General features: G+C 39.8%; 1 protein-coding gene across 5 annotated transcripts in view; it reads right to left on the reverse strand.

Annotated features, from left to right (window-relative positions):
* Window positions 1-27,924, reverse strand: part of CACNA2D3 (calcium voltage-gated channel auxiliary subunit alpha2delta 3) — a 903,838-nt gene that overhangs the window by 599,711 nt on the left and 276,203 nt on the right. For all 5 annotated transcript variants that reach the window (XM_061396642.1, XM_061396641.1, XM_061396640.1 and 2 more), the window contains one exon: window positions 24,281-24,340. In XM_061396642.1, coding sequence (XP_061252626.1) covers window positions 24,281-24,340 — 60 coding nt within the window. The remainder of the gene's footprint in view (window positions 1-24,280; window positions 24,341-27,924) is intronic.

Below are 27,924 nucleotides of genomic sequence, written 5' to 3' on the forward strand. Positions count from 1 at the left end.
TCCCTCTATGGAAGTCAAGTAGCAGACCTAATGGGTACTTACCCACTAATTCTTCTCTTCTTTTATATATATATAAAAAAAAAAACTTTTATAAATTCAATTTTAATCATCCCAAATAATTTCCATGTAAAATCAGAGAAGCATCCCAGAGAAGAGTCAGGTCCCCTTTGACCACACTGCTAATGCCAGGGCCTGCCCCAGGTGCTACCAACAGACTTTTTCCTCTGTAGTAACAGATATACATAGACATTCACTCAATATCTTAAGATCATTTTCTTTCTAACCTAAACAAGATCACACTGTACAATTAATTCTAAATTCTGCCTTTGCTTTTTAAAGTTAAAAATATGCTTTGGGCATCATCCTTGCCATTACCTGTCGATGGGTATCATCCCTTTCGGCTACTACCTAGAATCCCATTCCATGGACACCACTGTTTCATGAGCCTTTGCTACACAGGCAGACACTTAGGCAGTTTGTGGACTTTTGCTAAATGATACAACGCTGTATTCTGGGGCACAGGTGCTAATGTTTCTGTAACCAGGTACAACATGTGGAGTTGATAGTTCCCAGGGTCTGTGCATTTTCAGCTTCACAGGCTTCTGCAAAGCTGACCTGCGGTAGGGCTGGACCAGTGGAAACCCATTTCCCCAGGTCTTACCAATAGTTGGTATTTTTATCATCACCATCATCGTTATGATTTTGCCACTTGATAGGTAAAAACAGTATTTCACTGCTTCAACTTCCTTTTCCTTGATTGCTAGTGAGACTGAGTATCTTCTCTTCATCCACATAATTCTACTCCTCCTATCAACTAACTGTTCATATCCACTGCCCATTTTTCCACTGCTTTTCACAGTAGATTGAAATGGAGGACATTTTACTGTGATATTTTGGTGACTGCTATGGAGGAGTTCTGTCTCTAGCCTAGACACTAGTCCTTTGTCTGTCGCCTGTATTGCAAATGTTTTATCAAACATTTCAAAATTGAAAACATTCTCTTCAAAAGTCCCTAGCACCAGAAACCAGACTCAGAAAGGATCACTAAAAGGACTGCAGTTGGGGTCTGCAGTACACAAATTTCAATCTACTGTTTCCCTGGGGAAACCCTAGGTGTACTAGCATGCGAGATGCTGGAAAGCCCTATGAAGGACGATGCCTGGGGACCAGGACCGCCCCCAGAGATTTCTGACAGTAATCGTTACCAGGTCCAATTAACTGCTTTACAAAAGCAGGCTCATTCCCTCTCTAACCAATGAACCCTGACATGCTGACACTACAATTAGAAGCAAAGAATAAATTAAAACCATGTCCTTACTGCCACGTGGGATAATGCACACAAGGACAGCCCTAATCGCATTTTTAAAGCTGTAAGTGAATTGTAAAAACAAAGACAATGGACAAACCTAAGAGGTGATTTATGAGGCTCCCGGCAAGGTGGACCCCCTCCTTGCTGTGGGAAACATTAGTCAAGACACATCTCATCTCAATGCCCCTCGAACATTTTTCCTTCTATGATCCCCTAAAATCTACTCCCATAAATATCTTACCATTCTGAAATGGGAAGTGGCCTAGAGCAATACTCTGCTCAGTGGCTTGAATCTCCTCTTCTCATATGTATTCATTAAATCCTTATTGTCAATACGCCCTGTGTTCCCAACCCCCCAACATGATAATCATGCAGCAGGAAATGGTTACCTCTCTCAGAAAAGCAAATCCACCAACAACAGCTCTCCCTCCTGTGGAGTCCAGGTGAACTTCTCAAACCCAGAGCTAATTTCTGCCACATTGAAAGAATAGACATCAATAACTTAAATCCCATCTGCAGACACTCCCAAGGGATCCCTAAGGCCCTCCATGCTCAAGACCAGGTGTCACCTGCTCTGCCTTTCCCCATCTTTTGTCTACTAAACTTAAAGAGAATAGAAAAAGGCAGAGGAAGCAAATAAAGAGAGCACAGCATGTCTGACTCACTGTACCAGGCACCTTCAATTGTTGCTGATTTCTTGGCCTCTGTCCCAAGTCTCAGGGGAAATATTCTAGAATCTTTACTTTGCAGGTAGATCCAAGAAAATAGTGAATAATGAATGAATGAATGAATGAGTACTCAGGACCATTAGTACAGAAAGGCTGCAGATGACAGATGATCCCACACCACCACTAAGCTCACTGTAGGATCGTCTTGCCAGAGGTGCTTCTTTCTTCATCTGGAAACAGAGGCTCTGACCTAGAAGAGCATTATGTGGCTTGTAAAGGGTGACTTCAGAAAATATAGGAATAATAGCATCAAATATTGAAGGAGACAATGCTGTAGCCCAATGAGACCAGAAAATAAAAACAACAGCTACCTGACAACTGGATTCAACCTGCACCTTTGGTAATCTGCTTTCCAAATTCCTTATCATTTCCAACCCCTCATCAACACCAGGTCAAAGAAAGACCTGTAAAACAAATATTCATAAACAAATTTCTCTGTAAGGCATAAGCTGTTCATGGAACCAAAGCCAGTTAATTTCTGATCCTAGGGTTCATCTTGCCCCTGCTGTGTGGAGGTAATTTATTTAATTTATTACAGTAATTTATTTAACTTCTCTGAATGCCAGTTTTATCATTCTTGAAGTGAGGGTTTCATAGTACCTACCCTTACAAGACTGGTATGAGGATTAAATCTGATGGTCTAGATTTTAAGGCACTCCTTTTAATTTTGAGTCAACGTCTTATAACTCCTCTCAAATAATAACCTGAGACTGGATGTGGATCCAGCAGAGATGTGACTGAGATTCAGAATCAGAACCCATGTTAGGGTTGGGATGTATGAGACCTATAAAGTGTAATGTAAGTGGCTCCAAACCAAAGAGAATTTTGCTGATTTTTAATCTGATAGTTATGCTGTCTTTGAAAGTGAAATGAATAAGAAGCCCAGACTCCAGACACCTGCCTCTGCTAAGACTTTCTAAGAGCATGGTTGTGCTCCTGGAAATTTAAATGGGAGGGCACGCTCCCAGGACCCTGCTTTACAGTTCAATGTTATAAATTCAGAAAGTCCCAGAAAAAATGGCACACAGAGTCAAAAAGAAGTGTAGAATATAGTAAATAGCTGGTATTTAATAGTGAAGACAGAATGCTTAAGGCACTCACAAGACAGATTTCCTTTAAAACCATTAATGAAATTAGGAGAGGAATACAATATGTCCTAACAGCAGTCTTTTATTTATGTTTGTCTTCTGACAGATAAAGGAACCTAAAAAAAAAAAAAAATGTGAAAGCAAAACTGAACAATTAGCTAGACCAGTGCTCCAAAATCGGCTGATGATTATGAAGGTCTTTCATTCTGTCTACTTAGATAGGGGCCTCTCACCACCTGCCATAGACACTCAGAGAATGAAGGCACAGGTGCGACCGAAGAGGGTTTGAGTTCAGCCCCTCCATAAATACAGAACACCCAAGCCTGTCACCCACCAGAGTCCCAAAAAGGCTAGAAACGGTTCAGGCTCTGGGCGTGCACAGCCCTCCTGCTACAAAATTACTACCAATTCTGCCAGCACCACCACATTTATTTTTCTCTTAGGCAATTCTTTTAACCTCCTTCCTATTGGGGATCTAACTCTTGAGATGATGCTTCACTTTTTTCCCTTTAGTGATTTAGGCCTTCTTCAAATATTTATTGAGTGCCAGCTGTGTGCCTAAGCTCAGATCAAAATGCTGACAACAGATGTGGCCCCTGCCCTACAGAACTCACAATTCTCAAAAGAGGCAGAGACTAAATATGCAATAACAAACATAATCAACTTCGTTGTATTTCAAGAGTATTGGTCAAAATAATGATCACAGTAATGATAATGTTTCCCCTGAACTGGGATCGTGACCTGTACCAGATAGTGTGCTCAATACTTCATGCAGATCAATAAGCCCATGGAAACTGGACATCCTTACAAGAAGAGTATCATCACCCTAAATATAGAGAATAAGAAACTGAGGCTCCAAAGGGCTAGGATATTTGCCATGAGTCTCACCACCAGTAAGAAAAAAGAAGCCAGGATTCAAACCTGTGTCTTTCTGTCTTCGGAAAACATTCTCTCATAGCTACCTCATCTACCTCATCCAGAATATTAATCAGCAAATATAAGCAGACATAATTGAATCCTTTTGTATTTCCTTGCAATCAAAACAGCATTTTGACCAGACAAAAGCTGTTTGTGGTCCACTGTTCTGACCTGTGCTTTAGAAAATATTACTAAGAAGCTCTAATTCCACCTCCTCCTATCCAATCTCACTCCTTTTAGTCAGAACAGCCTCTGCATTGCAGCCACTCTCATGTAGAATGAAAGGACAAAGGACTTTAAAACCTAAAGAAAAAAAAATTTCATGGTGTCTGTATGTTCTCAGCCACTTGAAATCTTTCAGGAAGAAGGATCAATTATTATTATTACTACATGCACACACACAACATAATCACTGCCAAATAAAGGGAAAGCAAAGCTTTAACTTAGTCCTGAATTTCTTTAATGGCACAGAAACTAAGATTTGGAGCCATTCCCATTTCAGAGTTAAGTTCTTATAATCACACACACACACACACACACAAAGTTCTTTATATTATTTGAAAGAGCCCCGTTAAATCTAAAATGATAAAATTATTTATAGGCAACTGTGAATGATCCAATCAAGCAATCTTTCCTTGAAATTACCCTCTTTCAGCTTTAAAGTAGAAAGTTCATATCTATTTGTGAAGAGGAAAGAACAGAGAGAGGATTTTCTTCCCAGAGATATTTCCCTTAGGACAATGCTATGTCTGTAGAAGTTGCTGGATTTCCTAAAATAATACCCTCATACTCTATGGAACAATAACTGCTATACTTTGCCTGTAAAAAATCACAACCTTGGGGATTGCCTGGTGATTCAGGGGTGGAGAGTCCACCTGCCAATGCAAGAGACATGGGTTTGATCCCTGATCTGGGAAGATCCCAATATTGCAACTAGGACCATGCACCACCACTACTGAGCCCATGTGCCCTACAACCCATGCTCCGCAACAAGAGAAGCCACCACAATGAGAAGCCCGAGCAACCCAGAGAAAAGTAGGCACTGCTCGCCACAACTAGAGACAGCCTGTGGCAGCAATGAAAATCCAGAGCAGCCAAAAATAAAAAATAAATAAAAAAAAAATTTTTAAACATCACAACCTCACAGACTTAGGCAGTTCTAAACTAGGCAGGAAAAGCAAATCAGTCCCATGCCTCATTTACCCAAGGTAGCCTTCAGTACGAAAGGAAACTTGACTTTCTCAAGGTCACACAGTTGATTAGTTAAACTTCAAGGCCCCTAGTTATTTACCACACTTCAAGGAGAAAGTTACTTTTTTCCCCCTATATTAATGCCTGGTGGCTTGGACGGTAAAGAATCCACCTGCAATGGGAGAGACCAGAGTTCGACCCCTAGGTTGGGAAGATCCCCTGGAAAAGGGCATGGCAACCCACTCCAGTATCCTTGCCTGAAGAATGCCCATGGACAGAGGGGCCTGGCGGGCTGCAGTCCATTGGGTCGCAAAGAGTCGGACATGACTGAGTGACCAAGCACGGCACCATGAGAAAAACTGTCTTATTTTGAAGACTGTCTATTTATTTTGTTGTTGTTTTATTTTGCAATGAACAAGTGAAATGTAAGATTGAGGATTTTCAGTAAGGGACTGACCTTATGGCTTTAAAGGTATTCTAAGATGATAATGTTAGAAGTTCGAGTTTTGGTAAACACAAAGACTCAGATATGACCTCAAGTCACAACCATTTTTGCTGTCAAATACTCATTCCTAGAGGATGATTATGTCTCTTCCAAATTCCTACTTGTATTATAAGAGGCTACTCCTGCCATAGACATAAGGTGTCTTTGCTCTGATAATGGGAGCTGGGAAGGTGGATGGGGACCTGCCCAAGAGAAACAACTGAGTTGGAAGAGCCTGTTTCCCTTCTAAGTTCTCTCTTTCCAATTTCAAATATGTTTTCTCTATAAGAACATACCTGTTTAATAAAATAACAATAAATACTATAATATTCATTAAATATGACTAATCAATTATCTTGTTTATAATCAGTATACTAATAAATTTGTAACTGCACATTAAACAGCAGAAACATCTCATTTGGATGAAGAAAGTTAGCCAATTCATGAATTTATTGCAAGTAACAGCAAAAGCCAACTGTTTCAATAAAAACTGCTATTAACATACAAAAACGTCTGAATATTATAGCAAAAATTGAATCATTTCTGGTCATATCATAAATATTTATTTTAAGAAAGAATTAACTTTTCTAATTGAAATAAACAGATGAAAACTTCATGAATTACTAATGACTCTGGTCAGCTGTCATTGTATCTAATAGAGTTTTGCCAAGAAAATGCACTGGTCATAGCAAACACCTTCTTCCAACAAAACAAGAGAAGACACTATACATGGACATCACCAGATGGTCAACACCGTAATCAGATTGATTATATTCTTTGCAGCCAAAGATCGAGAAGCTCTATACAGTCAGCAAAAACAAGACCGGGAGCTGACTGTGCTCAGACCATGAACTCCTTATTGCCAAATTCAGACTAAAATTGAAGAAAGTAGGGAAAACCACTAGACCATTCAGGTATGACCTAAATCAAATCCCTTATGATTATACAGTGGAAGTGAGAAATAGATTTAAGGGCCTAGATCTGATAGATAGAGTGCCTGATGAGCTATGGAATGAGGTTTGTGACATTGTACAGGAGACAGGGATCAAGACCATCCCCATGGAAAAGAAATGCAAAAAAGCAAAATGGCTGTCTGGGGAGGCCTTACAAATAGCTGTGAAAAGAAGAGAAGCAAAAAGCAAAGGAGAAAAGGAAAGATATAAGCATGTGAATGCAGAGTTCCAAAGAATAGCAAGAAGAGATAAGAAAGCCTTCCTTAGCGATCAATGCAAAGAAATAGAGGAAAACAACAGAATGGGAAAGACTAGAGATCTCGTCAAGAAAATCAGAGATACCAAGGGAACATTTCATGCAAAGATGGGCCCGATAAAGGACAGAAATGGTATGGACCTAACAGAAGCAGAAGATATTAAGAAGAGATGGCAAGAATACACAGAAGAACTGTACAAAAAAGATCTTCACGGCCCAGATAATCATGATGGTGTTATCACTGACCTAGAGCCAGACATCCTGAAATGTGAAGTCAAGTGGGCCTTAGAAAGCATCAATATGAACAAAGCTGGTGGAGGTGATGGAATTCCAGTGGAGCTATTTCAAATCCTGAAAGATGATGTTGTGAAAGTGCTGCATTCAATATGCCAGCAAATGTGGAAAACTCAGCAGTGGCCACAGGACTGGAAAAGGTCAGTTTTCATTCCAATCCCAAAGAAAGGCAATGCCAAAGAATGCTCAAACTACCACACAATTGCACTCATATCACATGCTAGTAAAGTAATGGTCAAAATTCTCCAAGCCAGGCTTCAGCAGTATGTGAACTGTGAACTTCCTGATGTTCAAGCTGGTTTTAGAAAAGGCAGAGGAACAAGAAATCAAATTGCCAACATCCACTGGATCATGGAAAAAGCAAGAGAGTTCCAGAAAAACATCTATTTCTGCTTTATTGACTATGCCAAAGCCTTTGACTGTGTGGATCACAAGAAACTGTGGGAAATTCTGAAAGAGATGGGAATACCAGACCACCTGATCTGCCTCTTGAGAAATCTGTATGCAGGTCAGGAAGCAACAGTTAGAACTGGACATGGAACAACAGACTGGTTCCAAATAGGAAAAGGAGTACGTCAAGGCTGTATATTGTCACCATGCTTATTTAACTTATATGCAGAGTACATCATGAGAAACGCTGGACTGGAAGAAGCACAAGCTGGAATCAAGATTGCCGGGAGAAATATCAATAACCTCAGATATGCAGATGATACCACCCTTATGGCAGAAAGTGAAGAGGAACTAAAGAGCCTCTTGATGAAAGTGAAAGTGGAGAGTGAAAAAGTTGCCTTAAAGCTCAACATTCAGAAAATGAAGATCATGGCATCAGGTCCCATCACTTCATGGGAAATAGATGGGGAAACAGTGGAAACAGTGTCAGACTTTCCTTTTTTGGGCTCCAAAATCACTGCAGATGGTGACTGCAGCCATGAAATTAAAAGACGCTTACTCCTTGGAAGGAAAGTTATGACCAACCTAGATAGCATATTCAAAAGCAGAGACATTACTTTGCCAACAAAGGTCCGTCTAGTCAAGGCTATGGTTTTTCCTGTGGTCATGTATGGATGTGAGAGTTGGACTGTGAAGAAGGCTGAGCACGGAAGAATTGATGCTTTTGAACTGGGGTGTTGGAGAAGACTCTTAAGAGTCCCTTGGACTGCAAGGAGATCCAACCAGTCCATTCTGAAGGAGATCAGCCCTGGGATTTCTTTGGAAGGACTGATGCTAAAGCTGAAACTCCAGTACTTTGGCCACCTCATGTGAAGAGTTGACTCATTGGAAAAGACTCTGATGCTGGGAGGGATTGGGCACAGGAGGAGAAGGGTGCAACAGAGGATGAGATGGCTGGATGGCCTCACTGACTCGATGGACGTGAGTCTGGGTGAACTCCAGTATTTGGTGATGGACAGGGAGGCCTGGCGTGCTGCAATTCATGGGATCGCAAAGATTCGGACACGACTCAGCGACTGAACTGAACTGAACTGAACTGGTCAGCTGTGAATTTTAGTGATTATACCACCATATGAATTTCAATTAGTTCTAACAAATATTTGTGGACATATGACTAGATGTCAGATGCCTGCTCTTATGAGGCTTATGTTTTGCTGGAGAAGGCAGAAAGTAAACAAATCCTACTGGGGAGCTTTAAAAACAGAAGGATTAAGCCAGGAACCTGCAGACACGAAGGAAAGGAAAGTAGCTGCTAATTCACCTGTAATCTTGAGAAAACTGTGTGGCACTCTGTAAGGTATGTGGGGTCATCCAGACTTTGTTCTTAGTATAAGCAAAGTGTAAGTGTAAGCAATAAATAACTTGTGTTTTAAAAAGCCACAATGATTACCATGTAGAGAATAGACCCAATTGCCAAATGGGGGATGTCTCCCTTATGTTCATTACTAATAATGTCAGTAAAGTGGTGCTTAGTTATTTTTACTAAATCATTATATCATATTAAGAGGTTTTTTTTTTTTATTACTTAGGCTTATGGGTCAAAACTTACCATTCTAGAATTTGTTTTTGTTATATTTGATAGACCTTTTTTTTTTCATATTAACCCATGATAACTTGCATCCTAAATTTCTTTTTAAGATTCTGTCCAGTGCAATTGAAAGTCAGTGTTAAAATTTGTGATTCCACAAGGCAACATTAACCGATTGGTCATTGGAGCCAAACAGTCTTGGGTGTGAATTCTGGCTTGTTCTCGCACCCACTGTCGAATAACCTTGGCCCCTCATTTGGCCTCTCAATCTTAGTTTGTCCTTAGGGATAAATGGAGATAGTAAAGTTATCTATCTCATAGGATTTTGGGGAGAAGAATTAAATGAAATAATGCCAGGGAAGCATTTTAAGTCAGTGCCTATACACCTAATACATTTTTAATAATTGCACCTACTACTCTCATCATTGAACCTATATTCTATTAGTATTAATTAACCAACAAAGAGAACTATCCTAAAAATATTGGTCACAATTTTTTTTTAATTTGAAGAATAAGGTTTACTACACCAAAGGCATGAATTTGCAGTTATTTATGTTATGAAGATTTACATCATAAACTAAACTGAAAGTGGGAAAGGTGAGAATTAATTCATCTCTACTTTAAGCTTTCAGTTCAGTCGCTCTGCTGCTGCTGCTGCTAAGTTGCTTCAGTCGTGTCCGACTCTGCGCCACCCCATAGACAGCAGCCACTGGGCTCCCCCGTCCCTGAGATTCTCCAGGCAAGAACATGGGAGTGGGTTGCCATTTCCTTCTCCAATGCATGCAAGTGAAAAGTGAAAGTGAAGTCACTCAGTCGTGTCCAACTCTTAGTGACCCCATGGACTGCAGCCTACCAGGCTCCTTCATCCATGAGATTTGCCAGGCAAGAGTCCTGGAGTGGGGTGCCATTGCCTTCTCTGTTCAGTCACTCAGTCATATCCAACTCTTTGTGACCCCATGAACTGCAGCACGCCAGGCCTCTCTGTCCATCACCAACTCCCAGAGTTCACCCAAACCCATGTCCATCAAGTCGGTGATGCCATCCAACCATCTTATCCTCTGTCGTCCCCTTCTCCTCCTGCCCTCAATCTTTCCCAGCTTAAATGAGATTAAATGAAATTTTCTGCTGAGTTTCTGCATTGTCACCAGATTCAAGTTTTACCTTAAAAATTCAATAGCAACGGGCAAATTCCTAGACCATAGACCCCTGGTGAAAAATCAGCAACATAAGAGCATTCCTAAGGTTTTCCAAAGAATTAGCTGGACAAAGATCCCAAGGTAACTTCTGAGATCTGCCAATGACCTCCACAGTCAGCCGTCTTAATGAAACACACTAAATTTTCTGGAAATGTACTGTGGGAACTCTAATATTATGATTAACAGAACCACAAAGTGTTTATCTAATGTAACCGCAGATATGCCAAGAGGGCCCTAATATCCCATAATGTCCCCTTTCCAAATTGGCAGATACCTGAAAGATGACAATCACACTATGTGTGTGGAAACAACAAAACTAAACTTTAAAAGTATTTGTTTAATTGGAATGTTTAACAAGTTTGAATTGGTAATGCTCTTGCTGTTGCTGAGTTGCTAAGTTCTACCTGACTCTCTTGCAACCCCATGGCCTGTAGCCCACCAGGCTTCTCTGTCCATGGGATTATTCCAGGCAAGAATACTGGAGTGGGTTGCCATTTCTTTCTCTAGGGGATCTTCCCCACCCAGAGATGGAAACAGCATCTCTTGCGTTGGTAGGCAGATTCTTTACTACTGAGCCACAAGGGAAACCTTAGTGTTTTACTATGTTTAAAATACATTTAAAACAAATGCTTCTTAAAAATATTTATTTTAAATAAATATCTGTAGTTTTGAGAAAGCCAATTATGAAATTTCAAGATTAAAAAGAATCATAAAAGAATTTGAAAGGAAAAAAACAGCTTTCTAAAGCAAAATGTCAGATTTGTCTAGCCACTGTTACCTAAAAATTAAGCTGTACATAATCATGATAGACAAAAGACTGGTGTAGCAAGAAAGATTAGACAAAGAAGAAAACACAAAGGAGTTTTACAAGATTATTCATTATTGATAAAAATTAAAGACCCAGGGCTCCTAAACACGTAAGTAGTAAAGGAAAAAAAAAGGGTCACTAATGTGAAAATGTTGCACAAACAGATAAATGGCAACTCTGGGAAGAGAAAATAATGTCATTTTCCGCCCCCTGAACTATGAAGTACAGTGACTATTCAAACAAAGCTAAATCAATTACCACTGCCATAAAATGGCAATTTTTGTCTTTATATTTGTTAATATTAAAATCTTTTTCTGGATTGAGAACAGGGAATTAAGCTGCAGAAATTATAACCTTTTGTAAAATAATGTTTGTAGTCTGAGATTTTATAACAAAAAATGCATTTTTCTGTTTCTTTTAGCTAGAAGATGGCCTTGTGGTATTTTTGGAACAAAGAAGTCTATGTTGTACTCACTATTTATGTTGTTAGAATGCAAAAGATCAAGCCACTGGAGGATTCTGTATTATGTATAGTTTATCATTCTCTTCTCTTCATCTCTTTAATAACGGTTTCCTAGTTACAACTTAACGGGATTCAATAAACTTGGTATTTTTAGCACATCTACTATACAGAAGGAACTATACTAAGCTACACTGAGGAATTCATAAAAATCATTCAAAGACATAATAACAATGCCCAAACTACCATAAAAATTGTGTGTGTGTGCTCAGTCATGTCAGACTCTTTTGGACACCATGGACTACAGTCCACCAGGCTCCTCTGTCCATGGAATTCTCCAGGCAAGAATACTGGAGTGGATAGCCATTTCCTACTCCAGGGTATCTTGCCAATCCAGGGATCAAAATCGTGTCTCTTACATTTCCTGCACTGACAGGCAGATTCTAAATCAGATGTGTGAAGAAGCAAAAAAAATTAAGAGTTCAAAAGGAAAATAGTACTCAACAGAAACAGAAATGACCTAGATGTTGGAATTAGCAGAGAAAGAATCTGAAACAGCTACTGCAGGCAATATTTGAGAAATCATGAACATAATGGATGTGCATAGATAGGGAGTTCAGCAGGAAATGAAAACTATTTTAAAAGATTTAATAAACAATAAGGTCCTATTGTATAGTATAGGAAACTTAAAACCTATAATGGAAACGAATATGAAAAAGAATTTATATGTATATAAAAATATATATATCACTTTGCTCTACACCAGAAACTAATACAACATTGTAAATTACCTATAATTCAATTAAAAAAAAAAAAACAACTTCAGTGAAACTTTTAGAGCTAGAAGTACAATATATGAAATGAAACATTCCCTGGGTGAGTTTAACAGTAGATTGGAAACTACAGAAAAAAAGGAACTAATAAACTTGGAGACCAATTAATAGAAAATACATTGGAAACAAACCAAAACAAGAGCCACAGTAAAATGTAGGATGATATTAAGGAATAAAATACAGATGTGACTTAAAAACTGTAAAAGAAATTTTCCAGAAAAATGTAAAGAGAATGCTGCTGTTCTTGTTCAGTTGCTAACTTGTGTCTGACCCTTTGAAAGCCCATGGACTGCAGCAAGCCAGACTTCCCTGTCTTTCACTACGTCTCAGAGCTTGCTCAGATTCCTGTTCATTATGTTGGTGATGTTATCTAACCACCTCATACTCTGTCGCCTCTTTTCCTTTTGCCTTCAGTCTTTCCCAGCATTAGGGTCTTTTCCAACAGGTTGGCTCATCACATCAGATGGCCAAAGTACTGGAGCTTCAGCATTAGGATCAGTCCTTCCAATGAATATTCAGGGTTGATTTCCTTTAGGACTGACTGGTTTGATCTCCTTGCTCTCCAAGAAACTCTCAAGAGTCTTTTGCAGCACCGCAATTTGAAGGCATCAATTCTTCAGTGCTCAGCCTTCTTTATGGTTCATCTCTCACATCCATTGGGCTTCCTTGGTGGCTCAGACAGTAAAGAATCTGCCTGCAATGCAGGAGACCTGGGTTTGATCCCTGGGTTGGGAAGATTCCCTGGACGAGGGCATGGCAATCCACTCCAGTATTCTTGCCTGGAGAATCCCCGTGAACAGAGGAGCCTGGCAGGCTACAGTCCATGGGGTCACAAACAGTCAAACACTACTGAGCGACTAAGCACAGTACAGCTCACATCCATCATGACTACTGGAAAAACCATAGTTTTGACTATACAGACCTTTGTCAGCGTAGTGATGCCTCTGCTTTTTAACATGCTGTCTAGATTTATCATAGCTATCCTTCCAAGGAGCAGGTGTCTTTTAATTTCATGGATGCAGTCACTGTCCGCAGTGATTTTGGAGCCCAAGAAAATAGTTTGCCACTGCTTCCACTGTTTCTCTTCTATTTGCCATGAAGTGATGGGACTGGATGCCATGATCTTAGTTTTCTGAATGCTGAGCTTTGAAGCCAGCTTTTTTTCACTCTCCTCTGTCACTGTTAAGAGGCTCTTTAGTTCCTCTTTACTTCCTGCCATTAGAGTGGTATCATCTGTGTATCTGAGTCATTGATATTTCTCTCAGCAATCTTGATTCCACCTTGTGATTCATCCAGCCTGGCATTTTGCATGATGGACTCTGCATGTAAGTTAAATAAGCAGGGTGACAATAAACAGCCTTGACGTACTCCTTTCCCAACTCTGAACCAGTCAGTTGTCCCATGTAAGGTTCTAACTGTTGCCTCTTGACCTGCATACAGGTTTCTCAGGAGACAGGTAAGATGATCTGGCATTCCCATCTCTTTAAGAATTTTCCACAGTTTGTTGTGATCCATGTAGTCAACGGCTTTAGCATAGTCAATTAAGCAGTAGCAGATTTTTTTAAAAATTCCCTTGCTTTCTCTATGATCCAACAAATGTTGGCAATTTGATCTCTGGTTCCTCTGCCTTTTCTAAATCCAGATCTCTGGATCCTCTGCTTTTTCTAAAAAGAACTGGGCAGGTAAAATTTTGAAGAACTGATTGTTTAAAAAAAATCTCAGCAAGCTCCAAGCAGAACTAATATAGATAAAATCACATCTAGTTACATCCTGAACCTATCATACTATATAATATACTGAAAATCAAAGATAAGGAGAAAAAATCTTCAAAGCAGCAGAGAAAAATGACTCCCTGTATCCAGAGGAAGAAAGATAAAAATGATGGCTGACATTTCATCAGAAACATTAAAGATCAGAAGAGAATAGGATTATATCTTCAAAGTGGTAAAAGAAAAATAAACTGTCAAGTAAAAGTTCTGTATCCAGCAAAATTATCCTTCAAGAATGAGAATGAAATACAGATATTTTTAAATAAACAAAAGCTGAGAGATGTCGCTGCTACCAGACATTCAATGCAAAAAAAGAAAAGAAAAACAGAACGAATTTCTTTAGGCTGAAAGGAAATGGTAACAGAAATCTTTATGAAAGAATAAAGAGTGCTAGAAATGGTAAATGTGTGGGCATATACTACCTTATTTCTTATTTAATTTTTTAGAAGACAGCTGTTTAAAGGAAAACTAAAACAAAATTTAAAACATCTTATGGTGTTTATAACACATGTAACAGTAAAATATATGATTACACAAAGAATAGTGGTTGGTAGACATATGGTATTCTTATTTCAGTAAGAGTGATACTTTGGATAGTAAAGTAACTCAAGATAAACTGTGCACTTAAGTTAAAGATACCTATTGTAATCCTTAAAAGTCACAATTAACAAAGCATTTTAAAAGGGAGATTAGAACTTTCTTGAAGGATGAGGGTAACATCTCAGTTTATGGAAGTCCCACAACCTAGAACAGGGCCTAACAGGTGCTGAATTCTGAATAAATTTAAATTAAGCAACAAATATAAGTTCAGTTTTGTTCAGTCGGTCAGTCATGCCTGACTCTTTGTGACCCCATGGACTGCAGCATGCCAGGCTTCCCTGTCCATCACCATCTCCCAGAGCTTGCTCAAACTCTTGTCCATCGAGTCAGTGATGCCATCCAACCATCTCATTCTCTGTAATCCCCTTCTCCTCCTGCCTTCAATCCTGAGTCAGTTCTTTGAAGCAGGTGGCCAAAGTATTGGAGTTTCAGCTTCAGCATCAGCCCTTCCAATGAATATTCAGGACTGATTTCCTTTAGGACGGACTGGTTGGATCTCCTTGCGATTCAAGGGACTCTCAAGAGTTATCTCCAACACCACAGTTCAGAAGCATCAATTCTTCAGTGTTCAGCTTTCTTTAACTCTCACATCCATACATGATTACTAGAAAAACCATAGCTTTGACTAGATGAAACAGACCTTTGTCAGCAAAGTAATGTCTTTGTGTTTTAGTATGCTGTCTAGGTTGGTCATAGCTTTTCTTCCAAGGAGTAAGCGTCTTTTTAATATCATGGCTGCAGTCACCATCTGGAGTGATTTTGGAGCCTCCCTCTCTCCCGCCAAAAAATAAAGTCTCTCACTGTTTCCATTGTTTCTCCATCTATTTGCCACGAAGTGATGGGCCCAGATGCCATGATCTTAGTTTTCTGAATGTTGAGTTTTAAGCCAGCTTTTTCACTCTCCTCTTCCACTTTCAACAAGAAGCTCTTTCAGTTCAGTTCAGTTCAGTTCAGTTGCTTAGTCGTGTCCAACTCTTTGCGATCCCATGAATCGCAGCATGCCAGGTCCCCCTGTCCATCACCAACTCCCGGAGTTCACTCAGACTCACGTCCATTGAGTCAGTGATGCCATCCAGCCCTCTCATCCTCTGTTGTCCCCTTCTCCTCCTGCCCCCAATCCCTCCCAGCATCAGAGTCTTTTCCAATTCTTCACTTTTTGCCATAAGGGTAATGTCATCTGCATATCTCAGGTTATTGATATTTCTCCTGGCCATCTTGATTCCATCTTGTGATTCATCCAGCCCGGTAGTTTGCATGATGGACTCTGCATATAAGTTAAATAAGCAGAGTGACAATATACAGCCTTGACGTATTCCTTTTCCTATTTGGAACCAGTATGTTGTTCCACATCCAGTTCTAACTATTGCTTCTTGACCTACATACACATTTCTCAGGTGGCAGGTAAGGTAGTCTGATTTTCCCATCTCTTTAAGAATTTTCCACAGTTTGTTTTGATCCACACAATCAAAGGCTTTGGCAGAGTCAATAAAGCAGTAGATGTTTTTCTAGAACTCTCTTGCTTTTTTAAGAGTAAGAGTATATATAAACATATGAATAAAAAAAGTAACAGGATAGGCAGTGATAAGCACCATAAAAGAGGGAACAATAAAGTATCATCAGAGTTCAGAGGTGACAAAGACTATATTATATAGAAAGCAGAAAAAATAATTGTAATTTTACACTTAAGGAAAAACACAGGTATTATAGGTTCTCTGTTGTTACACACACACACATAGATACACTGTGCTATCCTTTTTGTTCCCCAAGCTAGAACACTGTTACTCTGTGGAGAGGTTTCTTCTAGCTGTGGAGGAGGTGAATCTAGAATCGCCACTCCATCAACACTTCCTCTATCCCCATTAGCAGTCACTCTCCATTTCGTTATTTTCCTGTCCTGGTAACTACTACTCTTCTTTCTATCTCTACAAGCTGTGAATATTCTGAATGTTTCATATAAATGGAATCAAACAGTATGTGGCCTTGGATTTGAAAGGAAGTAGGTGTGGCTACAAAGGACCCATGAGGGATCTGGTTGTGATAAGGATGTATTGTGTCTTGATGGTGTCAGTGTCAGTATACTGGTTGTGACTATGTATTACAGTTTTGCAAAGTGCTAACTTTAGAGGTAACTTGGTAAAGGGTACATGGCATATTATTATCATCCTATTTCTATGTTACTTCTTAGAACTGAATGTGATTCTACAGTTGTAAAACTTGTGCTAAAAAAGACTTAATCTTCAGGGATTTGTAGCAAGGTTCCTTGAGCTCGCAGACTAAGCAAAGTCTCCTTGTCCTGAGCTGTGGTAATATCTTGTACTTCTGTTTCATGTCATTCATCATGATCAAAATTTGAAAATTATTTCTGTTGTCATGGCTTTAACATCTGTCACTCTTATTAGATAATCTCAAGTTCCTTGAGAACAAAGACAACATCTGTCTAGCTTGCGGCCATAAGCCTAACCTAGTACCTGACCCATAGGGCATCACTAATAACTATTTGTTGAATGAATCCTGGCACATCTTAGAAATCATCTAGATATTACAATTTGTCTTTTTTGGATAGGCAATCAGTTATTTGAACGTGTAAATAGTCCAGTTGGACCAGAACTATCGGAACTTACTTTTTCAGACCTCTAGACCGAAGTACTCTCTGTAAAAGTTATAATGTTCTAGCCAAATACACAAAAAAAGACAGTATGTGTAACAACAGAGAAATGACTTTGACTTTTAAATGCTCACACTTAACGATTCCTCAGAAACTATTTACACATCAGTCTTGTGAATAAATGACATGTGGCAAGTCCTAATTAAGAAACATCTAATGTAAGATCTTAAAAGGCAGAAGACCGTGACCCTTAGCCAAGCTAATAAAAAGAAAAAAGAAAAGCATGCTCTGATAAATTAAATCAGAAAAAAAGGTGATTATAAATTTCCTTCTCTTTTCATCTATTTCTCCTCTAGATGTGAAATGAACCTTATCTCTCTTATTTAGTGCACCAAAGTTGATGAGTTATCTTTATAAAAACTTCTAATTCCAATCCTATTTCTAATTCTGGGGTCTGGGTTTTCTGTGTTCCACCCTGTTCCTCAGAAAGGAGCTCAATACCTCATTCTGTCCAAGAGCACAAAGATAGATTGGGTCTTGACAGAAACACGTGAGAAACCCCGCAAGGACAGTCATTTCCTGCACTCAGGAAGTACTTCTGCTAAGCCTGTCCTTTGCTCTCCTTCACAGCATACAGGTTTCCCCAGGGCAAAGCCTTACTTGCCAGCAGGGAAACGCTGCTCTGGTCTGCTGTTTGCTGGATGCCCGTCCTAACCCTTCCGAGAAAGGCTTCCTTCTCCCAGTGGCTAAAGTTAGAAGTTCTAAAGGGGACTCTGGGCCTCTGGAGCCACCCTCTCTATTCCCCGGGGTCTCCTTCAACACAACCTCCCAATGCAACAGGCAGTGGTAATGAGGTGGAAGAAGATGCTTTAGCAAATATCACAAGCCATCCCCAGCCCAAGATATCCCATTAGTGGTCTGTACAACATTTCCAATCCACACCCCTCACCCTTCTCTGAAATCAGGACACTGTGTGTGCAAAACAGGCAATAGCAGCTTGGCAGTGACCAGGAAGGCATCTCCCCAGTTCTTTCCACTTACAGTTTGTTATCCTTTTGAATGGCAACAGGTTTTTTTTTCTTCCCTGTACTACTTACAAAACAATAAAGAAAAATTATTATAGAAAACTTTGTAATCAAAAGTTTTCCACAGGATACACAATTCAAAACCACAATTTTTTTTCCCCACTGTGCAACAGCTCTGTGCAATTGGCACTTACTTAAGACAGCTTTCAAAGAAAATATGTTTGCAGTTCAAAGATAAGTAAGTTTTTAGTAAACTGTCAAAAGGACTTTTTTCTTCTTTGCTGCTGGTGGAAAAATCCAAAAGAAAGAGTAAGTAAGAGGAGAAGGCTTCTCTCTGAATTATACTACACCTGAAGACCTAGATTGGCAGAAATTCATTAATAACGAGAATAATCAGGGCAAGCGGCCATTCCTCACCATCCCACCCTTGTCCTGAGTTAGGTTTTGCCATCAAAATAATGAGAATAAAATGATAAAATTATCATATGTGATTAATTATTAAACGGCTTTCTTATAATTTTCAATCTCATACAAGCTTTACATTAAAAATCTATGTTAATTCAAAGTATGCAATTAAAAATAGGGAAGATGCCATTTCAACAAGGCCTCCTTTTGCATCAATTCTAACTGAAAAGTGCCCTAATGGCAATATCAGGCAACAAAGAACAAAACCAAGAAGCCAGTCTGGAACCCATAGGACACCCGATAGCAGAGCAAGCTCAAGGGCTAAAGCAGCACTAGCGTCCATGAGAAAGCTTTCCAGCTGGTGCACTCATGCAGCTCTGGTTTGTGTGAAGGATGCTGCACTGTGGGTTGCTCACATATGCCATCCTTTCAAGGCTGTATTTTGCCTGTTGCCCAACATAATTTTTGTGAAGAACTAACAATTCAGTGCCACATTTAAGGACCTACAGAAGAGATTACCAATGTCAAAGCTGTAAGTCCATAAGGAAAGGGTCAAACCTTTGCAGAAACTGTAAAGAGGAAGTTTAAATGACAAATAAAATTACAAAATGATAATTCTACAAATGAAAAACAAATTGTTCACCTTTAAAGCACAAGATGGTGCAAAGACATGAAGACTCCAACCTAAAGTGAAAGAAGAGGCAGATCCAGCATTTCTTTTTCATTTTGGAAACGGGGTGGGGGAATAGGGGCTAACATTACAGAACCTGAAGCTGCACAATTTAGGAAATTTCACAAAAACATTTTTTTTTTTTTCTGTAGGAAAATAGACTCGCAGCTCCTTCTACTCCCCCTTAGTTAGCTAACAGCATGGGAACCTCCTCAGCATTATTTCATGGTGAGCAGATGGTAGTCTGAAATTTCTTTGATAAAAACAATCTACTGGCAGGGGTTGGAGAGAGGTCAGCAGAACCCAGATTAACAATTGATCAGCTCTAATGAACCGTCATAGCAATAAACTCAGAGCCCGTACACAGACAGACCTGCTATTCCAGGAAAAGCAATGGGGCCGACACCCAAGCTGTTAACAGACTTGCACGTAACAGCATCAATGTTTCAGAGCTTCAAAACCTTCATCTAAGCAGACATACATTCTTGGGTGCACATCTATTTTCTCAAAGTCTTCTCTCTTCCACTTTTCCACAAAAGCGCATGTGATTTACTCTGACCCGGAGAACATTCCGTCATGGTCCAGATACTGAATGACACTCTGTAATATTGACAGATTATTTCAACATCTACTCTGTGCTCAAACCACAGCTGTAGCCTCTGATATTTGTCTTGTACTTATACGGAACAGATGACAATGGGAGAGGAAAAGCTGAGCCCATCATCTTTGTTCCCAAGAGAACAAAAACTAAAAGAACCCAGAGACCTATCCTCTCAGTCTCTATACTTTCGGAGAGAGACGCTCATGCTGCATCCATGTTTCCATCGCCACACTTCACAAGAGAATCAGTGTGCTGCCCAGAATTTTATTGTAAGGGTTCAATCATAGGAAGGAAGTCAGAGCACTCTTAGAAAATCACAACTGCTTCAAAAGCACAAAAAAGAGAGAGAGAGAGAGAGCTCTTTTTAAACTAAACCACAGAACATTTTCCTTTCCTGAAGGAAAAACAATCTATAAATCAATTAAATCATTCCTTCACTCACCCAATTACTTTTTGAAGACAACTGATCTCAAAATAAAATTGACTAAATCAGTCATAAACACCTGATTTTCCAAGAGTCCTGAGTTCCAATAATCTTTTTCAATCTCTTACAAACTTACTTCTTCCTCTGGGACCAATGAATCCAAATGCTCAACCTAGAAAAACTCAAGAGTAAGGACATTCTCTTGCATAAGCACCATACAGGGGTCAAAAATGAAGAAATTCAAAATTGGGACAATATTAATGTCTAAAGCACAGTCCATATTCAAATCTTTGTTTCTGGTTCCAGATCTTATTTAGGATCATGTGTGTTTGCATTCAGTTGTCACGTATCTTTATTGTCCTTTAACGTTCCTCAAGCAAAATTTTGATGATATTTTATCATAGTTAGATTCGGGTTATCAATTTGAGACAAGAAGTCTACACAAGCAATATTTTATTTTTCCTGGCTATCACATCTGAAGGCACTTTGTCTCTTTGTGCTGTTATTGATATTAACTTTGATTACCTGTTTAAGATGGTGTCTGCCAGGATTATCCATAATAAAGCTATTTTCCCTTTGTAATTATTAATAATAAGCAATTTGTGGACAAATACTTTGAGATTATTAATGTCCTGTTCTTCATCAAACTTTTACCTGCCAATTTTAGCATCCATTGAAGATTCTTGCCTGAAGCAACTACTAACATAATTTTATAATGCCATCATTTTTTCTGTATTCAGTAGTTGACAATGTACTTACTATAAGGGGCTTCCCAGGTGGCTCAGTGGTAAAAAAAAATCCACCTGCCAATGCAGGAGTTTCAGGTTCAATCCCTGGGTTGGGAAGATCCCCTGGAGGAGGAAATGGCAACCAAATCCAGTATTTTTGCCAGGTTAATGTCCTGAACAGAAGAGCCTGGCAGGCTATAGTTTATGGGGTCCCAAAGAGTCAGACCAGAGAAGGCAATGGCACCCCACTCCAGTACTCTTGCCTGGAAAATCCCATGGACAGAGGAGCCTGGTGGGCTGCAGTCCATGGGGTCGGCTGAGGGTCAGACATGACTGAGTGACTTCACTTTCACTTTTCACTTTCATGCACTGGAGAAGGAAATGGCAACCCACTCCAGTGTTCTTACCTGGAGAATCCCAGGGACGGGGGAGCCTGGTGGGCTGCCGTCTATGGGGTTGCACAGAGTCGGACACGACTGAAGTGACTCAGCAGCAGCAAAGAGTCAGACATGATTTAAGTGACGGTGCATGAGCACAACTGTATTCTAAGACAGGGGTCTCCAACCCCCAGGCCATGCATCAGTACTGGTCCATGGCCTGTTAGGAACCAGGCTGAACAGCAAGAGGTGAGCAACAGACAAGCAAGTGAAGCTTCATCAGTATTGATAATGCTCCCCATTGCTCACACTATCTCCTGAACTCTGCCTCCTGTCAGATCAGCAGCAGCATTAGCTTCTCACAGAAGCATGAACCCTAAATGCAATGCACTTAAATCATACCAAAACCATCCTTCCACCTCCCATCCGTGGAAAAATGATCTTCTATTAAACCAGTCCCTAGTGCCAAAAAGGTTGGGGACCACAGCTAAAAGAGCTTTCCCTTTTCTGTTATTTATGTATTTGTCTATTTACCCATCTGTTTGTTTATTTGCGCTTCCCAGGTGGCGCTAGTGGTAAAGAATCCGCCTGCCAAAGCAGGAGACACAAGAGATGTAGGTTTGATCCCTGTGTAGGGAAGATCCCCTGGAGAAGGAAACGGCAACCCACTCCAGTATTCCTGCCTGGTAAATCCCACCGACAGAGGAACGTGGTGGGCTACCATCCATGGGGCTGCAGAAAGTCAGACACTACTGAGCAACTGAGCATGAGGATTGTTTTTTATTTATTATCAGCTTGAACTCACAGATTCTCATCAAATTAAATTGATTTGAGTTGACTTTCTGTCAATTACAACCAGAATATTGCTGAAAAATCTTCTGGAACTCCCAAGGAGAGATAGTTTCCTTGGCAAGGCACTGAAAAGGTCCATACAATTGTCACACTTGCAAAGGTGCTTCCTAATGCTTTCATTAAATCCCTTCCAGTCCACTCTAGGAAGTTCAAATCCTTGAAGAAGAGGCACACTTCAGACAAATGTAGCCAACAAATGCCCCCTGGTTCTTCCTGGAGCCACCAAGCAGGTAAGGCTATAGGAAGACAAGGTGCTTCTTGCTATTTTCAGCTGACTCTGCCCTGTGTAACTTTGCTCAAAGAGCAGGGCTGTCTGCCCCATTCCTCTCCAGGTGTTACCGACAATCCCCAAGGCTTTTCCCACCTCTTCCTGGAGCCTCTGATGCTTAACTGCATTCTTGGTTCTATTTGCTTCATACATTCAGTGTTATGGCTCAAAATGACTGTTTCCTCTCCAGACCCATTCTTCAAGCTTTTCCACCAAAAGTCTCAGAAACTCTGAACCAAATCAACTACAGCAACAGTTAGGTTCAGTCAACGGTGGGTTACAGCGAGAAATCAGAATACTAGAGACAGTTATTGGAGGTATTCTTTCCCCCAAATTCCACCCTTATCACCTCACCATTTCTCTACCAAGTACCCTTTCCATACAGCTACCATCCCTGGGTTCTAGAAACCACTCCCTCCCCTTGCTCCTTCAGGCCAGGTGTGTGGCTTGCCCCAAGAATAAAACACCATTGCTTGTTGGTTTCTTTTTACCATGCATTTGCAAATATTCTCATTATTAAACTCGCCTCTATTACTCCATTTGAGTGGGCATTCTTTATCCACAAGGCAAAAATTATAGATGGAAGTGGTGACAAGAAGGACACTCCAGGGACAGAGACACAGTCAAAAGTTATCTTTGGTATCAACATCTTTTTCTGTGCTTGAAGATTTATCTTTTCCATATGAATGAAAACATGGCAAAATAAACACTATTTCCTAATTGTGAGCACATGGCACTAAAAGAAGTATGTATGTTCTAGCAAAGCACAGCCTTAAGGAGTTAAGATTCACTCCTGTTTTGCAAGCAGTGAGGAAAAGTCACAAACTCAAAATGACAATACAGATAAAATTTCCTTCTGGAATGACCCAAAGGAACCTCAAAGTATTATTCAATTCACTCCTTGCCTTTTACTATGTTTTCTATATACATGGCAGCATCGAAATCCTTCCCAACCAGATACATGTGTGCAATGATTAGATATGAGATTCAGTATAAGAAACTTATTAAGCAGATGTTCAAATCCAGGTCTGTGAATGATGTAATTTTAAAATATAATTAACAGTAAATTCAAGGTTAGATCCATATGTTCTTTCAGTCACTTAAAATGAAGTCATGGAAGAGGGATTTGGATATATTCTGCCATCTATCTTACCAATTTATCATTGAAAGCTCTGGCGATTACTGTCAGTTGACTGACTAACTCCCCCAGAATTAGGAGTTCACTGAAACCTGGTTACATGCGTGTAGTATGCATTATCACCTGTAATTTACACAGTGGAAAATGGTTGAGGATCATTGTCCTGTCTTGTTAAGAAATAGGTACATTTATTTCAACTCTGTACCATACTCTAAAAATCCTCCTCCCCAAACATCTGAACCCTGGTATTTCCAGTATACCTAGTGTTTCTCCGTTAGCAGCAAGCACAAAAAGCAGTTTAACTCAAACTCTAATCAGTTACCTGTAAGTCGGCATCAAATTCATGTTTCAGGTGCGCCTCTTCTGCAGCCTCCACAAGACGCTGGAAAGACAGAAAGCAACCCAGAGTCAAAAGTGTGACCTGGACCCCACCTCAACATCGTGAAAACACTGACATTTCTCCACTGCCCCAAATGCCAGGTCATATCATGGCATGGAAACTGTGACCTGCTGCCCATGCTCCCACGAAGCTGAAAATAACATCAATGTCGAAGTCCAGTTTCTGCTTTCATCACCCAATCATATATGTACATAAATGCACACATGTTCTGTATCCCTTTCATAAAAATTCAAAGACACTGGCTCTTGAGGCCAGATACAGACTCCGAAACCTACCTAGAAAAGTATATTCCTTAAGCATAGAAAGCCCACGGTCGAGATTTATTGAACTGAACAGAGTCCAACTCTAAGTGGGCTTTCTTCCCCAGTGGTATGGAAATGGTATTTATTTTAATTCCCTCAATCATTTAAGGTCAACTCTTTCTGCACCCAGCTCTGGTGCATAATTATCAGGTAACATTTATTTGAAGTTAATGGTACATCAATGCCATCTTGACAATCTGCATCCCAATAAGAAAATCACTAAAATTAAATCAATAACTAACAACTATAAATGCACAACTGTTGTTACTCTTCTTTGCCAATGAAATTCAGCCAATACATATTGTTATGAAACATTTTTTATAAAATTCCATTTAATGCCAATCATTTACTCTAATTTAAAGTTACCAACAATAAGTTATTTCTACCCATGAAAATGTAAGCTACAGGATATTGCAGAAAACTCCTTTAGTGAAATAATATTTCATTGAAATTTTATTGAATTTAAAGAAAAACTTCAGATCCAGGTAAAAATTAAACCATTTATATTTTTCCCACAGTTATTCTTGTAGCCTATGCTGTCTTTAGCTTGCTTTTTGGACATATTATAGAACTGAGTTTAACAGGCCATGTTTCAAAAATTATGACATTAGATTAATCTCTAAATGATGACAAATCAACAGAAAAATGTTCCATGAATAATTATTAAACTGGACATGGGAATACAGAGGCTGAAATATATTTGGGTAAGTTGGGCACCAGTAGAAGCCCTAAAGCCCTCTCTCTCCAGAGGACATTTAAAGAAAGTGACAGGTCAGCCAGAGATAATGCTGCACACAGAATGGAAACGGGGAAGCGTGGCCAATCTGGTTTCCCACACTCTCTTCAGATAGTTGGGAAGAAGCTTCTCCTTCTCTGCTCAGTCAAAGAACAGATCCCAGGAAAATATTACAGGGCCAGAGCCAGAAGATCCAGTGCCAATTCTAGGGAAGGTACAATCCCCTACCATTGGGAAATCTGGGCAAGCCCTTCCCCACTCTAATTCTTGGGATGGTTTCCTCATCCCAAACATCTGAAAAGATAATCCCAGATCAGTGGTTCTCAAAGCGGAGCCCCTCACCAGCAGCATCTAACCAGAGAACCTGTTAGAAACTCACATTTTCAAGTCCCATCCCAGTCCTACAGAATCAGAAGCTCTGGAGCTGAGCCCAGCAAACTTTTTTTTTTTTTAATATCTATTATTTTTTATTTATTTGGCTGCACCAGTAAGTGGGCATGTGGAATTTAGTTCCCCAACCAGGGATAGAACCTGGTCCCCATGTGTTGGGAAGCACAGAGTCTTAGCCACTGAACCAACAGGGAAATTATCCTAGCAATTTGTTTTAACAAGCTCTCTGGATGGTTAAGAAGCTGTTAAAGTTTGAGAGCCACTGACTACAAATAGCACTCATCCCAGATCCCCTTGTAATGAGCGTCACCAACCTTCTAAGGTTTCCCCAACCTCATTTATATTTTTAAAAATCTGTGTGTGTCTATATACATATACATATAGATGTCTTTTCACTATAAGACATAAAATACTTTATAGGAGAGAGGCATAAAGTAAAGATGATGAGAAATGGAGGAAAAGAATGAGACACGATCTACGTAGACTGGACACACTGGCCCAACTTTCAATGGGCCTTGGTCTTTTGGGAAACATCCTGGTCAATGAAGCTTATTAACATCCTGTGATGATTTGACACAATTTGCAAATGTATCAATGTAGACTCTGAAAGATAAATGACTGACAGTGATTTAAGAAATCTGTGTTTGTGTGAGCTTATTTTTTTAATCATCGTAACAGATTTAGAATGTATATGCATGTACCATGAAATCATTTACAAACTGTTATAAGGTATGTGTAATAAATATTATACATCTTTAAACACTTACACATCAAAAAAGCCATTCATTTTGACTGTGTATTTACAGTCATAGAAGTTGTTTTCTCATGGTGTCTAAGTACTTTGAGAACCCAGAAAAGAAACTGCAATGAAATGGACAAATGATCAAAAAATAAAAACAAAATAAAATTTCTTAATGAACGAGACAGATAATATTGAAAAAAGCGAAGAATTGGAAACCCAAAAAACAATAAAGCAGTATAGGACCAACAAATAAGAAACAGGCAACTTGAGGTTATCATGAAACAACATAGCATAAAACGCATTTCATATAATGTTTTGTTTACATTTATATTTATGTATATCTCATACATGCCATCAGAGAAGGCAATGGCACCCCACTCCAGTATTCTTGCCTGGAAAATCCCATGGGTGGAGGAGCCTGGTAGGCTGCAGTCCATGGGGTCGCTAGGAGTCGGACACGACTGAGCGACTTCACTTTCACTTTTCACTTTATGCACTGGAGAAGGAAATGGCAACCCACTCCACTGTTCTTGCCTGGAGAATCCCAGGGACAGAGGAGCCTGGTGGGCTGCCGTCTATGGAGTCGCACAGAGTTGGACACGACTGAAGCGACTTAGCAGCAGCATACATGCCATAAACAAATTTGTGTATAGAGCTTCCCTGGTGGCTCAGTGCTAAACAGTCCGCCTGCCAATGGAAGAGATATGGGTTTGATACCTGATCTGGGAAGATCTCACTTGCCACAATGTAGCAACTAAGCCTATGTGCCACCACTATTGAGCCTGAGCTTTAGAGCCCAGGAGCCGCAACCACTGAGCCCACACGCCACAGCTACTGAAGCCTGCAAGCCCTGGAGCCCGTGCTCTGCAACAGAAGAAGCCACTGCAATGAGAAGCCTGAGCAATGCAACTAGAGAGTAGCCTCTGCTCGCTGCAACCAGAGAAAAACCCACAGAGGAACAAAGACCCATTACAACCAAAAATAAAGTAATTAATTAAAATATCTTTTACAAAATCTGTGTATGGCATAACATGAGATGTATTTCAACTACAAATACTGCAATACAAGCCACAGGGCACAAGAAAATAACACACTAGAAACAATTGTATAATACTGTACAAACCACTGACACCAGCCTGAACACTGTTCTTTGTGTGCAGCAGTTGAGTCCATGAGAATTTGAATCCTGCTGGCTGGTTTTTACATTCATTTTCAAGTTAAATCTGCGGCATGCCTTTTTTAAACTCAATTTATCTCACACATTTCTTGTTTCCATAAAGATATTTTCCCATCATGCTCACTACAGAGCTTTAGGAGAAATGATTCAGAAAAAGTTAGTTAACTGGCCACCACACATAATACTGTCTCATGTGAAGCATGGAAGTACTTTGGAATA

Source organism: Bos javanicus, chromosome 22, assembly GCF_032452875.1.
Source record: "Bos javanicus breed banteng chromosome 22, ARS-OSU_banteng_1.0, whole genome shotgun sequence".
Classification (NCBI taxonomy): domain Eukaryota; kingdom Metazoa; phylum Chordata; class Mammalia; order Artiodactyla; family Bovidae; genus Bos; species Bos javanicus.